The sequence below is a fragment of the Tyto alba genome, unplaced genomic scaffold (genome assembly GCF_018691265.1).
Source record: "Tyto alba isolate M040663 unplaced genomic scaffold, T.alba_DEE_v4.0 Super-Scaffold_6, whole genome shotgun sequence".
Lineage (NCBI taxonomy): Eukaryota > Metazoa > Chordata > Aves > Strigiformes > Tytonidae > Tyto > Tyto alba.
In genome coordinates, this window is record NW_024881327.1 from 9,530,666 (window position 1) to 9,544,725 (window position 14,060).

Here is a 14,060-nt window from a genome sequence, read left to right on the forward strand (position 1 = left end):
AGCTGCCTAATCTGTTTTCAGAAATCAGGCTGGAGAATATAAAAAGTAAATACTGTCAGAAACATTGAAGAAAACATTATTTAAGCCTTTTATGTTCTGGTCAATGCAGATGAAATCATGTAGATTCTTTTACATAATGTGTCCCTTTAATGGTCCTGCTGGAAATTGACTTCTTGGCAGCTGTACAGTGCAGACTAAGATGGATAAAGTTCTGTTCTTGTTTCAAAATCTTGTAAGTGTGAGCATGTCAGAGTTGTCCGAAGACAAATTCAATCTTCTTTTTCTTTTCAGTTTTATTCGTTTTATGTTAGTTAAACCAACTGTTAAATTAATGGGAGTACATCTGAAAAAAAACATAACTTTGAAACATTGCTTGTTAGTACTTTTTGGAATTTTCTTTCTCCTCTGGATCCTGACTGCTGAGGAGAGTCACTGAGAGTGATGAGTCCATGGTAAGAAACCACATTTAACTCCTTTATTTCTTCATTAAGGCCTTGCTGGGCCTTCAGATTACATGGCATTCCGCAAGAGCCTTAATCCCGTGGGTTACCTGGTTTCTGGAAATGTGTGTATACTTCTACCCATGGGATCAACTGATGTCTCTTTGGTTCTGTTTTGGCAAAGCATGTAAGTGTGCTTAATTTCATCCTGGTTAAGCAAAGCATTGAAATCTAGGTGTAGATACTGATTAATTCACTGTGGTTCTGTGGGTAGAGGTGTTCTGAAGTGCTTTACTGAAATGGCACTGCAGTCCCTAATGCAAATCCCCTGTGTTTCCAGTTCTCAGTATGAGTTGACAGCTGGTTACAAATCAATTATAATCTGGCATGGTTTGTTTCTTGCACCCTTGAAGATTCAAAAGTACTGGAATATTTGCAAAAGTAGCAAGCCAGAACAGTGTGCATTCCCTTATGTGGCATGACAAAATGACTGAATGGCTTGTGTTTTCCTCTTAATGCTTTGCAGATTTGTAGCTACCATGAATTTAATGATGAATAAGAACAACCCACACAGGGAAAGAGATCTAGTGGTGGCTGAAGGCAAGCAACATTGAATATATGCTCCATATAAGGCAATGTGTGGGAGACACATTTGTTACATACCGAGTATCTGAGCAAAACTGTGTGTCATGTTTCCTTAGGTTCTCAACAGGAGATGTGTAGAAGCAGCAGTGATGACAGGCCTGGCTCTCAACTGCAGTATAAACAAGAAGTCCTTGTTTGACAGAAAACACTATTTCTATGCAGATCTGCCTGTAAGTATGCAGTATAGCTGGTACCTTTACAGCTGCAGGAAAGGACGAGTCTGGAGTATGGTTGGCATGAGGGGATGAGTGAGGAGTTGCTTTTTCTGTTTTCAGTCAGTGTTCTGCTCTCCCCAACAGGATGTTGCGCTGTGCCCTGATGAATAGAGAGCTGTACCCTGGTGCTCACTGATTGAATATGATTGCTCTGATTGCTGACTCCTTGCTTAGCTGCACGATTCCAGTAGCTTAATGTAATTGAATTGGGAGCTGGAGCTGCTTTGCCCCTTAAGTTCTCCATTCCTGGTGTTTAGTACTAATTGTCTGTTAGGGTAAAAGCAGTCTGATAATAGTCCTTCATTTAAAGTGAATGTATAACAAACACAGGTTCCAGTGGTATAAACATAATAGTGTCATTTTTGTGTGTGCTTAGGGACCTAAAAATATTTAATTTGCCTTTAAAACTTTTCCAGTCAGTAGTTGCAATAAATAAAAACCAAAAACAACAACAACAACAAAAAACAAAACAAAACAAAACAAACAAACAAACAAACAAAAAAAAAAACACAACCCAAAAACCAGCCTAAGAAACTGAGTCTTTGCAGTATGGTTTGTTGATAGTTTTTGTATTTGGTAGAAGGTGTCACTGGAAGTCAAGTGCATTTTACCACACTTGGTATGGGCGTAGAAATACTAAAGTGATTTAAGAAACTGATTTCTGTCATTGCAAAAGGATGCAGCAGTGTTTGAGGATCCAGCAATGTTTGAGTCTTTTTTTCCTATTTTAATGAAATTAACCTTCCTGCTTTTAAACATTTTTTTTTTCTGTCAGATTATTTGTACTGAATGTTCAGTTTAACACTCATTTGTCAAAATGAGGATACTAGTTTTACTTCCTCTGATTGTGGGGTGGAGATATGATGACTCCGCATATTAAAAAAAAACCCAAACAAATCTATTCCTATTTTATCTGAGAAAGGTCAGGCATGTTAGCTTATCTTCTTTTTAGTTGAGGTGCTCTGGACATCCAGAGAAGCAGAGTGGGAGATCTTTCAGGTCTCAAATTAATGTGCAGAGGTGCTGTATTATTAACTCAACTACTTTCTCTCCCACTCTTTTGTTCAGACATTGGAAATCTTTTGAAGTTACACAGAATAAATATAATTGCTTCCCACCTTAGGAGGAGAATTATGTTGTAGTTGTCTACTGGAGACCTGTATCTCAGAAGAGATTTATGTTCCATTTTCTTCCAGGCTGAGGACTTGTGGCTCTTCTGTGAAGTTGATGTAATTACTGATTTGGTTTCTGGGGGTAACTTTGTTAATATTTGTGAGCCATTAAGAGGCCCTTTTGTTGGGGGCTCTGTGGTGAGCTACTGGAAATGTGAAATGCAAACTTACCAGTTTGAGTTGCCAATGCTTTTTTTTAATTTGTAAAATTATCTTAAAGCGTGTTTCCAGACCTGAAAGAGAAGGAAGTGAAATAGCAGGAAATAAACATGACTTCAAAAATTCCTTTACCCATCATAAAGAAAAACCAAAAACATCACAGACTTGTTTGCAAGCCACCTTTGGGTCTCCTGCTGTTAAATTGAAAACAATCTCTCATATTCTTGTGATGTCTGCTGCTATCAGTCTACTGCATAGAAGCCATATGGAAGAATGTTGTCATAGGAAAGAAACCGAATCCATGTGTTTAGAGAAGAGTGAGGTGGAGGAAGGTGTGGACAGCACAAAGCGGGCTCTTGTCTGAAGACATGAGTTACAGGATCCTCTGGACAGATAAGCGTGGAAATTTGGTCAAGGAGATGGTGACACATTTTATTAGTTTGAAACGCGTAATTCTTGCTTTCTGTTGGCTGACTTCTGCAGTTTAAGCACTGACAATAAACTGCCCAACCTGCATTTCATAGTGAAACAGTCTCGTCAGGAACCCTGTAATAAGATGCAGAGTTTAGGCTAATGAGCTGTATAGAACAGATAAAATAAATCCAGCTCTTAGGGTCGTTTGACAATGGGATTATTGCTACTCCTGAAAATGGGGCTTTGGATGGGAAATGGGATTCTTGTTATTTATTGTCACTCACTATTTCAGGCTTTAAAAAAAATATTTTAATGAGAAGTTTTAGGAGATGGGAAGAGCTCTGTGATTAGCATAGGCTGCATAGAGTCAGTCATTTTATTTTTCTTATAGTGATTATGGCTAGAAGGTCATGCACTTTACTGCATATATAAATTGAGCTGTTCACAGGGCCAGACCATTGTTCTCCATTCCAATGCACTGTCATCATCTCTCCATTTTAGAGTGAGCTCGTCCTCCCTGCAAAATATGAAGATGCTCCTCCCAATTCATTAAAACCTGGCAGGCTTATTTTTTTTTTAAAAGTTCTCACTACTGGGGGCATGAGCAGGCTAGGAAGGTGGAAGAGATGGGCACCCTACCTCAACAGAGTATTTGATTCACTTCTATATTCTCACATCATTGCAGTTATTCCAATACCTTGTGACTGGCAGCCCCTTTTATGGCTTGCAGTTTCCTCTCTGAGTGGAGTTCCAGGCATGAAGTGGCATTTATCAGCTGTGCACCTTATGTGGGGTTGCAGCGCCTGTCTTTTAAATTGCTACATTAATAAAATTGAGCTTCTCATTTCCTTGATTTCCACACACCATCCCCCCCCCCTCCCCACTTCCCTCTCCCTCTCCTTCCTTCTAATGTGTAAAGTTATGAAGAGGCAGAGAAGGATATTCAGCCTGATGGGAGGATGAGAAATAGTCCCAGCTTGGGGGTGGAGGTACAGTAGCTGGTTTCAGACCAGATTTATCATGGCTGAGGAACCACAGGCGTGGAAGAACCTCTTCCAGTCCATTTCCTGCCCCAAGGCGGTATCAGTGAAATTTATGTCATCCTTGGCAAGTGGTTGTGCAGTTGATTATTGATTATTTTTGCATTAGTGTAGTATCTTATACTTGCCTGTATTGAGAAGTGTTCTAATTTTTTTCCAGACCTCCAGCTTCTCGCAGTTAGGTTGAATTCTAGACCCATCTTCTAGCTTGTTTCCTTTCCAGCTAAGCAAAATAACTTCTGAATTTACATGCGTGTGTGTTCTATCCTCTTACATAGGTCACTGTGAAAGATGTTGCATGTTCAGTTTTGTTCTTAGCCTGTAATATTTGCACTTGGCCATGGTGCTGCTTTCTGAAAAGTGAATGTTTTATTTGAGTATAAAGCTCATTTTGTTGACAGGCTGGCTATCAAATCACTCAGGAAAGAGTTCCTATTGCGGTGAATGGAAGTCTGTCATACAGTCTCTGCATAGACAACAAAATGAGCCAGATGGTGACCAAAACCGTGAGGATTAAACAAATTCAGTTGGAGCAAGATAGTGGAAAGAGTCTCCATGATGACACAAGGAGCCAGACGCTCGTTGACTTGAATAGGGCTGGTAGGCTTGGATTATTTTCCTATTTTTCTCTTCCTTTCTGTGTAAGATGAGTCTTTAAAGGTAAATGGGTGACAGGGAACAGGTGAAAAATGAAAACAGCCTGATGTCTTTCTCCTTGAAAATAAAAATTCATTAAAATTACCATTACTCTTGAAGCAGGCGAATACTTGAATTTTTTTAATGGCCAGTGAACCTTTCCCATTTTTGTTGGTTGATGGCAACTGGCAACAGCAAGTTAGAAGTCTGTTGGCTCCAGTTTGCTCAAAACTGTACGTGTCAGTCACAAACAGCCACTCAGCTATCTAAGCTCATGCCACTGTGTGCATTGTTGTTAAAAAAAAAAAAAAATCACAGACTTAATGAATCAAGTTTGTGTATAGAAGGAGCAGCTGTTAGAATTTGTCTAATGCATGAGTCAGACATTCCTTTTAATTACTAGCTTTGAAAAAAATGCAGATTTTCTCATCAAACTTGTAAACGGAATGAACCAAATTAGCACACAACACGTGCAGCAGCCTGGATGTCCTATCCTAACTGGGACACGGTGCTCTGATGTCCACTGAACTTAAGGGCTGTGACTGCTCATATTCTTTGAAAGCTGGAACCCGAAGCTAAAAACTGGACTGTATCTGTTTACAGTTCTGTCTGTTCCAAAATGAGTTTAAGATAAACAGATTTGCATCTGGAATCGAATTGGCTTTAAATGAGAGTTGTCCTAGAGAGGCAGAAGAGGAACGTGTCCTTCTGATCTCCATGTCATCAAAGGGTGGAGGATTGTCTGCTGTTTGTCTGTTCCTTTAAAAAAAATAAGAAGAAAAGTTTTTATAGCGATCTGCAGCTAGGCTCATAGTGACAGTTACTAAATAATACATGGGGGTTTATTTTTTTCAAAAAAAGCCCAAGTGCTTTCATGTGTTTAGCCAGTTTCACTCTAATACGCCAAGATCAAAAGCTATTGTTGAAAATCTCCCGTCTCTTTCCCTGATAGGAGTCGGCCTCATGGAGGTTGTCATGGAGCCTGATATGTGCTGTGGGGAAGAAGCAGCTGCAGCAGTCAGAGAGCTTCAGCTCATTCTTCAAACACTTGGGAGCAGCCAGGCAGTCATGGCAGGTACAGAAGGGGGAAGGGCATGTTCCCTTGTCACCAGTAATTCTCTGCATTTGCAGGAGTTTTGCAGCTTCTGGTTATTTTGCTCTGTGGTTGCTTATAACGCATAGCCTTTTCTAGCTGTTTTTACAATCCTCAGAGCCTGTCCTAACGTCTGACATGCTCGAGGTGTCCTTACGGGCCTGCCTTCATCTGCAGAGCTTTGCAGTGTTAGGTTTTATATTGCCTCACACAACAGTTTTACAGGATAAACCTCGGCAGGGAGAAACGTCCCCAGGGTTCTTGTGGTGTTTCTCCCTGTCTGTCCTCATCTTGCTTGGCACAGTGCTGCAGCCCAGAAGACCGGTAGTAAAGATTAGTTGTAGAATATGGAAGTTATGGGACAAAGTAGTGGGAGCATGGGTCGCCTTGTATGTTGTGTGTCAGGTCTCAGCTAGTCATAAAATGGCTGTAGGCAGTAAACTTGTGCTGGTGTCATGGGTGAGATGGAGTAAATGACAGCACATAGCAGACATGGGTGCTGGAGTTAAGAGCCAGAGAGAAAACAGCTTTTACCCTACTTGATTGTTTCACACACTCAGTCTCTCTCTCCCTCCCCTCCAGCGTTATGCTCACTAGTTTTCAATGTCTCTTCCCACTAGGGAGATCACTGGTGGTCTGGGGAGGTGGGCCAGAAATTTGTGCTGGTTCGTGCTGTGCAGCAGGTTTGCAGGTACTGGTCTCAGGTGTTAGAGGCCACCGTCCCTAAGCATCCACTGGCATTTGTCTCCATGCATCTCTCTGATCTTCGGGATTCTCCCCTACCTCTAGGATCTCTCTAGCCAAGATGACTCCTGTCTTTCTGAGACCAATTCCTCATTGGGGAGCCTCTGATATTGGCACCAGTGCTTCTTTCTGGAACCCTGAGGCCCCAGTTTTTGCAGTAGGTGATGCGCAGAAACACGGTGCGTGACCAGCCTCCTAACTGGTGATTCTGTCTCATGCCTCTCTTATTAAGTAGAGGATTCAGGTCATGCCATTTTTGCTCAGTCCTAATGTTATAAAAATTTACAACCAGCTCATGGTTACAGCTAGCAAATAGCAGGCGGCTGCTTGAGAGTTTAAAAGTACAGTTTTGGGCATTCATCTCCTCCACGCATACCCCAAATTATCAGCTGCCTATTAGTGTTCACAATGTAAGCTGTACTTCTGCCTGTGGCAGTTGGCTCCGCTGTTCTGGCAACACATTCAGTCCACAGTGTAAGTGGATGCATCTCCCAGAGAACTGAGTCAGAGTGGTCCATGTATCACCCAATAAATGGGATCCAATAAATGTTAGCTAGTGATGCAAATCTAATTTAATGTAAGGGGAAATAATAATTGCTAGACATTATATATGCCTCTGAATCTTTTCTCACACTAGTTTTCCACATGTCAGATGGGGCACAGTTGTTAATATTAAGCAGCCAGTTTGCAGGCTTCTTCAAAGGTCTTCATGGACATACTCATCATAATTACTTTCTTTCAAATGAGGGCTTTACATTTTCATATTTTACCTTCATTCTACTTGTGTGTTCAATGGAGACAAGTGCCCAGTTTTATCAGGTATTATTTCATTAACAACAAACAGATGAAAAGATGATTTCATTGCAAAATGAAAGGAAAAGAAGCTGGACTTAAAGTGGGCTTAAAGGAAAAAAGCTTTTCTGAGAACATTTGGGGCCTGGCTCTCCTTTCACTTATGCCCGATTAACTTCATTGTCTTGTCACATTGACACCTACATCCAAGTAGAAGCAGGTCATGTCTCAACGTGAAGCGAGGGTGGGACAAGACTATTTCTCTTTTGGAACAAGTAGTCATTTCACCCCAAAGAGGGAGCACATGCAAAACCCTTCCCTTGAAAGAGATGTTGGCTCATTCCGGCACCTTTGTCCTTCATTTGCATGTCTGGCAAGACTCTATGAAGACAGAGGAAATCAGTGTGCTATCAACCAGTCTACTTTTACAAAGCATACCAAGGCCCCTCTAGTCAATTTACATTTATTGACTGGAACAGATTCTGAAGCTGTGGATGTCTTCACAGGTTTAATTCTGAGCTATTTTGTGCTCTCTTTGATAACACTGCTGTATCTAAACAGTATTTGTTTCTTTTTGTCTGTATTTTAAATTAAAAAAAAAAAAAAAGGAGGAAGGCTACAGATGTTCACTGTTCAATATGGGAGAAATTATGTTTCTTTTTAGTACAACCTCTCCTATTTGTTTGTTCCCACCAGTTGAATAACTGTGGCAAGCCTTTTCTTCTCAGAAGGGATGTCTTTAGAGGGACAAAACTTAGAAAGATACAATTACTTGTGGTTGAGTCATTAGAGATCTCTAAGGGCATTATTCCATTTGGACTAAAAGTGCAGGATGCTTTTATATGTAACTTTGTATTCAGTTTCAGTTTTTGGCAGTCAGAGAAATTTTGGGGGGAGGTGGGGGTGGGGCAGAGACTGCAGTTTCTTGAAGGAGAGGAAGAAAATTACCAAAAAAAAAAAATCCACTACTTCTCACATTTTGTCCTTGAGCTGTAAATTTCCAAGAACATCTTAGTAAATCTGTTCAACATAACTGTAAGTTCTTGTGTTCTATGCTAGGGTAGTATATATCCATCAAATTGTAATTCCAAAAGGTATTTTTATGCTGTTTTTAGAGGAATGGAAGCTCACAATCCACCACTGTAAATTGCTTGTCTAATTCAGCCCGTTATTTAAGAGCTGTGAATCAGAAGCTTTTTTCACTATGGCTTAGAGGATCTGTGCTGCACTGCACCATGCAGTTTTCTCTCAGACAAATTATGAGCAGTAATTTTTTTTAAAAATTAGTATTCTCAGAAAATTTTGAATGATTGGAGGCAGAGTTTTAGATGGAATCACAAACAGAATGCTATGATGAGGTGGTTGTTACTCCTTTCTGAACATATGGAGAGGTCTGCTATTAATGCTCTGCACATAACATGCAGTTTATTAATGCATGACAAGGTTTTTAGTTTACAGGGAAGACTATTCTGTTGATGAAGTTTCCTTTTACAGAGGGTCAGCTGAGAGTGGATGCCAACATTTCTGTGCATCACCCTGGAGAGCCATATGGAGTGAGGACCGAGGTGAAGAATATCAATAGCATACGATTCCTGGCAAAAGCAGTAGGTAATGATGGTTGCTTCATTACAGGAGCATTCTAGATATTTTATGTGGTCTGATATGAAATATGTCAGGCTCCTGAGTGCAGTAACTGGCCTTAAATGCCCTGACTGGCTTCATCTGGGTGTCCCAGCCATACACCTTGCCCATGGGTCCCGAAGTCCCATTTAAGCTCAGGCTGGGACCTTCACACTGTGCCTGAGCTACGTCACAAGTGTGCCAGTTTTCAGTCCTGTCTCTTGGTGGACCTTGGACCTGTTCTGTAGTCTTGTTCCCAGTCCTGTCTCTGGATTTACCTCCTGCTGCATTGGACTGAGCTCCCTGGACGGACCCTGGGCCCAGCTCACGCCCTCACTTTGAGCGAGACTGTCAGTGCACCCTGTCAATAGCACGAGCCTCTGCCCATGCTGGTTGGACCAGTGGGGCTGCACTGGGCAGTGAGGGCTCTGCCTCTGCTGTGGTCACCCTCGGCTCCTGGCTTGTCCCCCGTTGTGGAGCAGCCCCACTCTTCCTGCTCCCTGACAGAATAAAACTTAGTATGGGGTACAGTGGGGATAGCAGCTGTGTTAGTCTGCATTTTTCTTGCAGAGGTAACCCTCTGGGTGCAGGAAGAATAAAGCTCATATGATTCAATGCCTAGCATGTTTAGTACTGAAATATGTTAGCAGTAGCTGTGTCCCCCAGTGTAGATGATGGCTTTCCACTGAATCTGGCCGGTGGTGTGTATGAAGTTCAGATGCAGCTTGGGTATGAGCAAGAAAGGATGACTATGACCTCTCTAAAAGAAAACTCGACTGATAGGAAGGTCACTAGGAACGTATGGTTTGGCTGTAGTGCCTGGGAGGAAATGTTTTCTGTTTAAAGGGAATGAAAGAAGATAAGGAAAACATGCAGAGAAAGAAACCATGCTGGAGAGAGAGACAGTGACTGATAATTCTGCCTGTAACTAGTGCTGTTTATTTCATTACGGTTAAAACAACAAAGTATTCCATTATTACATAGCAGTGAAAAATGAAATGGTGCAGTGTACAAAAGCTAATAGTGCAGTATAACAAGCTTATTCTTTTTTCTTTTGTTTCTGTCAGACTATGAAATAAAGAGGCAAATTGAAGAACTTGAAAATGGAGGAACAATTCTGAATGAAACAAGAGCCTTTGATTCCAAGCTTGGGTGAGTTTTTATTTTGGAAAAATATCAGGAATAGCAGCTTTAGAGTGCCAGGGATACCTAGTGGCATGATCAGGAGAGGTAACGTAGTATTGCTCAACTTCTGTCTTCTCAAGCTAAAGTCCATAAACATAGTCTCTTCACAGGTGGTAATTTATTCTTAGTGTCGAGGCTTTTCCACAGCAGATTGTGTGCTACATCAAGCGGTGTCTGTGTGGAAAACAACTGCCCTCTTACATACGCGCATTCTTTGAAGCAGACTGAGGAAGCTCTCCTGATCTTCATAAGACAAAGTTTTTGTTTTGTGTTTTTGCCATAAAACTAATTCTGTGGTGTACCACTTACCACATCTTGTTTTGTTTTTATTTTAGGTGCACTGTACCCATGAGAGACAAAGAAGGAAAGCAGGATTATCGGTATCTTTTTTTTTTTTTTTAAACAAAGTTAACATTTCGATAATTGAGAATTTATTTAATTTCTTAAGTGTAGTCAGTGAAATGAGCATATGAAGTTAGTCAGCATAGTGAGTATGTATTGGAAGGTTACCTTCCACTGGAAGGGTAAGAGACCTATCGGAATCAGTGCTAACCTGAGCAGTTCAGATCTAGAACCGTGTCTCATCTCTGCTAAAACCCATAGACCTTTCTGAAAAACTAAGCTGGACTACTTTAACTCAAAGTGGGTAAGTTGAAGGTTTACTTTGTGGCACGTGGACGTGTATTCTTAAGAAGGCCAGACATAAACCATAAGAATATTCTGAGTTAAGCATTGTTCCCGCTTTAAGACAATCCTGAGGGAAATGATTTTCAGATAGCAGTCTCTGCCTTTCCATACTTCAAATCTGTGATCACAGATCACAATCGCTGTTTGAAAATCCTAACTACTTTTGAGAAGTGTCCGCATTCTCATAGGCAGGTTTCTACCATAACGTTTGTGTAGGCCTAATGAAGATGTTACCTTGCGAAGTACTTCTTGCCTTCCACTAGTGCAAGACGACAGCCATCAAACCATAATCAGCCACCCAGGAGGGACTTAGCCAGAGGGTGAGGGGACAAAGCACAGGTCTTGTTGGGAAGCAGTGCTGCTGGGAACAAGTGCTGAGGCAGCGCTGCAGAGCAGCAGCACAGCCACTTAGTGCCCTAGCACGAGAGGGAATCACAGTGGTGTCTGGATGGGCTGGGGAAGCTCAGTGATTGCTGATTGCTCTGAGCACCCCTTCTCCTGCTCTGTGCATGCCTGTCTCCTCCCCTGGTTAAGGCCATCTTCGTGCTGGCCCTCCCAGTAGTTCCCTAGCTTTGCATCCTAGAGAGTCTTCCTGTTACTCCCACTGTTCACTTCCCAGCTGGAGAACTTTCAGAGCCTCTTAGCTTTGCCGTATCTGTGTTCCTGTTAGATCTAGATATACTCTACTGCTGATCTTACCTGGAGCAGAGCAAGGATTTTGAAACCATCCCGCAAACTCTAAATCTGCTTTTTAAGTTATTGTTTGTAGAACTGCAGCAGAAAAGGCAGTGATCATTTTGTAAATTCCTTGTTATGGTAAGGGCGAGCATGGGGCTTATTTAACAAGACTAATTTGAACAAATGCAAAAGAAAATTCATGAAGATGTAGGCAAAACTGGTGAGTCTAAGATACTTCAAATAAAGACACCAGGCAGATTATTCCTAAGATAAGAGCAGTTTTAAACTGTGCTTTTCAGATTTTTTGTAATTTACTACTGCACATTATACATTAAACTTAAAATCTATGTTTAGGCAGATTGGAAATAGAAATTACTACAGTAAATGTAGAGGGTGCCCAATGTCCTTTATTCTGATGCTTTTGAACCCCTCATTTGATCATGCAAGAGAGAGGTTTCTGCTTCAATCGCAGTTATTCAAGTGGTTTGAATTGGCCTTCTCTTTAAGGGAGCCTTTTGTTCTGTGATGGCACCCTGCTGAGCACAGTAACTTTGCTTTTAGCACAGCATGAGATTTCATCAAGATTTTTGAAGTTAGTCTGGAAAAGGTTGCAACCTGCCCAGATCAGTCCTGGCAGTTGGCTGTCAATCTGGGTTTTTCCCTGCCATCCACTCCTGGTTTTGTCCAGATCCACAAGTTCATGCTTGATGCCAAAGGGAGTGGGTTGTTTCCATATATATTCTTATTGGGTTTATTATTTTTTTAATTATAATTTTGGGTGCAGAAGCATTAATTACCCCTTTTCTATCGTTGACTCTCTGACAATCAGTGGCAAATACTCAAAGAAAATAGAGGCTTTGCAGCGGTTCAGAGGCTGATCTCTTACTACTTAATGGTGATACACCAAGTCATGAATTTTTAATATTTTGTTCAGTTGACATAGTAACGCAACTTCCAGGTAAGTATAAACTTGTGATATAAATTTTATTCTTTGTTGTTTATCTTCTGACTGAAAATAATTATGAAGGAGGTTTTTTTCATTTTTACTAGATTTATGCCAGAGCCAAACCTTCCTCCATTGATTCTGTACGATGCGAAATCTTTGCCAGCTAATATGAACCATCAGCAAGTGGTAAATATTGACTGGATTCATGAGAGACTTCCTGACCTCCCCAGTGTGAAGAGAGCAAAGCTTGTTGAACGGTATGGGATTCTTCCTGAACACAGCTTCACCTTATTGGTAGGTCTATTGATCAAGTGCTAAAATAAGCCTAGAAACTTGAAAGTTGCATGGTTCTTGAAAAGATTTACAAATGTCATACTAACCAGCTGTCAGTGCTCATGGAACTATAGTTGGAAATATGTCCAATGCATACTTTGTATCTTGGAGCCATATACGTAGAATGATAGGGAAAAGAAACCATATACAACGTGCCTAGAAGTGTTTCTCATGCAAGGTGCAGTCAAATAACTGTTATTTAATATTGATCTTGTCTGTCTACACATGGATGCACCCGTGACTGACTGGAACAAATGTGCGACTTCCTGCTGACAGGTCCTTGTCTGCAAGTGCCTGCTCTTTGGGTCTGGTACAAGGCTGGGCACACTGTCAGAAAAACACGTCTATTAATGTGTTAAATACTGACTGCAGAAGCAAACCCCAAAATTTAAATCTTTCAGCTTCACATACCTGTTGATCTGGCTTCCATATTATTTGGAAAAAAACCCCAGACTTAATCTTAGGTAAATACACAAAATGGCTGTACAACATCAACTTTGACCTCACAGTGCAGTTTCCCAGGGATGAGTTCAGGAGAGGGGATGAAAAAGAAGAGGGTGTGGCAAATGTGGATATAAATAAGGAAATGACAGAAAAATCTCATAACTTCCAAAGTTATTGTGAAGGACTTTGAGCTTCTTAGCTACAAACTGCATGATGTCAATGATAACTCGGGGTGGGGGGGGGGTGGAAGAGAGGGGGTAGCATACTCACCTAAGATTAGACATTTCATCTAGCCAGCTAAGCTAGGACAGTGTCCTGTCCTGCTTTAGTTACCTCTGTGATTAGTGGAGACAGAAGGAAAAGGACTTACTTAGAGTAAGATTCAGAGCAGAACCGTAAGTACTTTAAATTGTCCTCTGGAGGAGTTCCTTTCCTTTGAATATAAATGGAGGGAGAGCAGTCCACATAACTTACCTACCTAATATCCCTCCTTTGAGTGTGTGTAATTTAATACACTTGTACAGAAGCTGGTTCTACAGAAAAAAAAATGGTTCTTTCTTCTGAAGAAAGCTGTTAGGAAAACTGCTTTTGTGATGGTGTGCCATTTTAGTGAGTTGTAGATCTCCTGTTTGGTGGGCAGGTGAGTCATAAGTCTCATCTAAGTCATGAGGCTGCAGTGATAGCATCAAGATATGTCAGTAGTTCTTAGATTTCTCTTTCAGTGACTAAGCTCCAAAATGTGACTTCACAGTCAGTATTCCTGTCTTTATATGCATTTTTTTCACATCAACTTCTCACATATGAAAATAAACAGAGC

At 41.0% G+C, this 14,060-nt stretch overlaps 1 protein-coding gene across 3 annotated transcripts in view; it reads left to right on the plus strand.

Annotated features, from left to right (window-relative positions):
• The window catches only part of GATB (glutamyl-tRNA amidotransferase subunit B), a 43,210-nt gene that overhangs the window by 14,732 nt on the left and 14,418 nt on the right, over positions 1-14,060 (plus strand). For 2 of the 3 annotated variants that reach the window (XM_042808216.1, XM_042808214.1), the window contains exons 3-9: positions 1,142-1,255; positions 4,487-4,685; positions 5,674-5,796; positions 8,845-8,958; positions 10,038-10,122; positions 10,491-10,535; positions 12,571-12,760. In XM_042808216.1, the coding sequence (XP_042664150.1) occupies positions 1,142-1,255; positions 4,487-4,685; positions 5,674-5,796; positions 8,845-8,958; positions 10,038-10,122; positions 10,491-10,535; positions 12,571-12,760 (870 nt within the window). The remainder of the gene's footprint in view (positions 1-1,141; positions 1,256-4,486; positions 4,686-5,673; positions 5,797-8,844; positions 8,959-10,037; positions 10,123-10,490; positions 10,536-12,570; positions 12,761-14,060) is intronic. The other variant, XM_042808215.1, reaches the window with a different exon arrangement.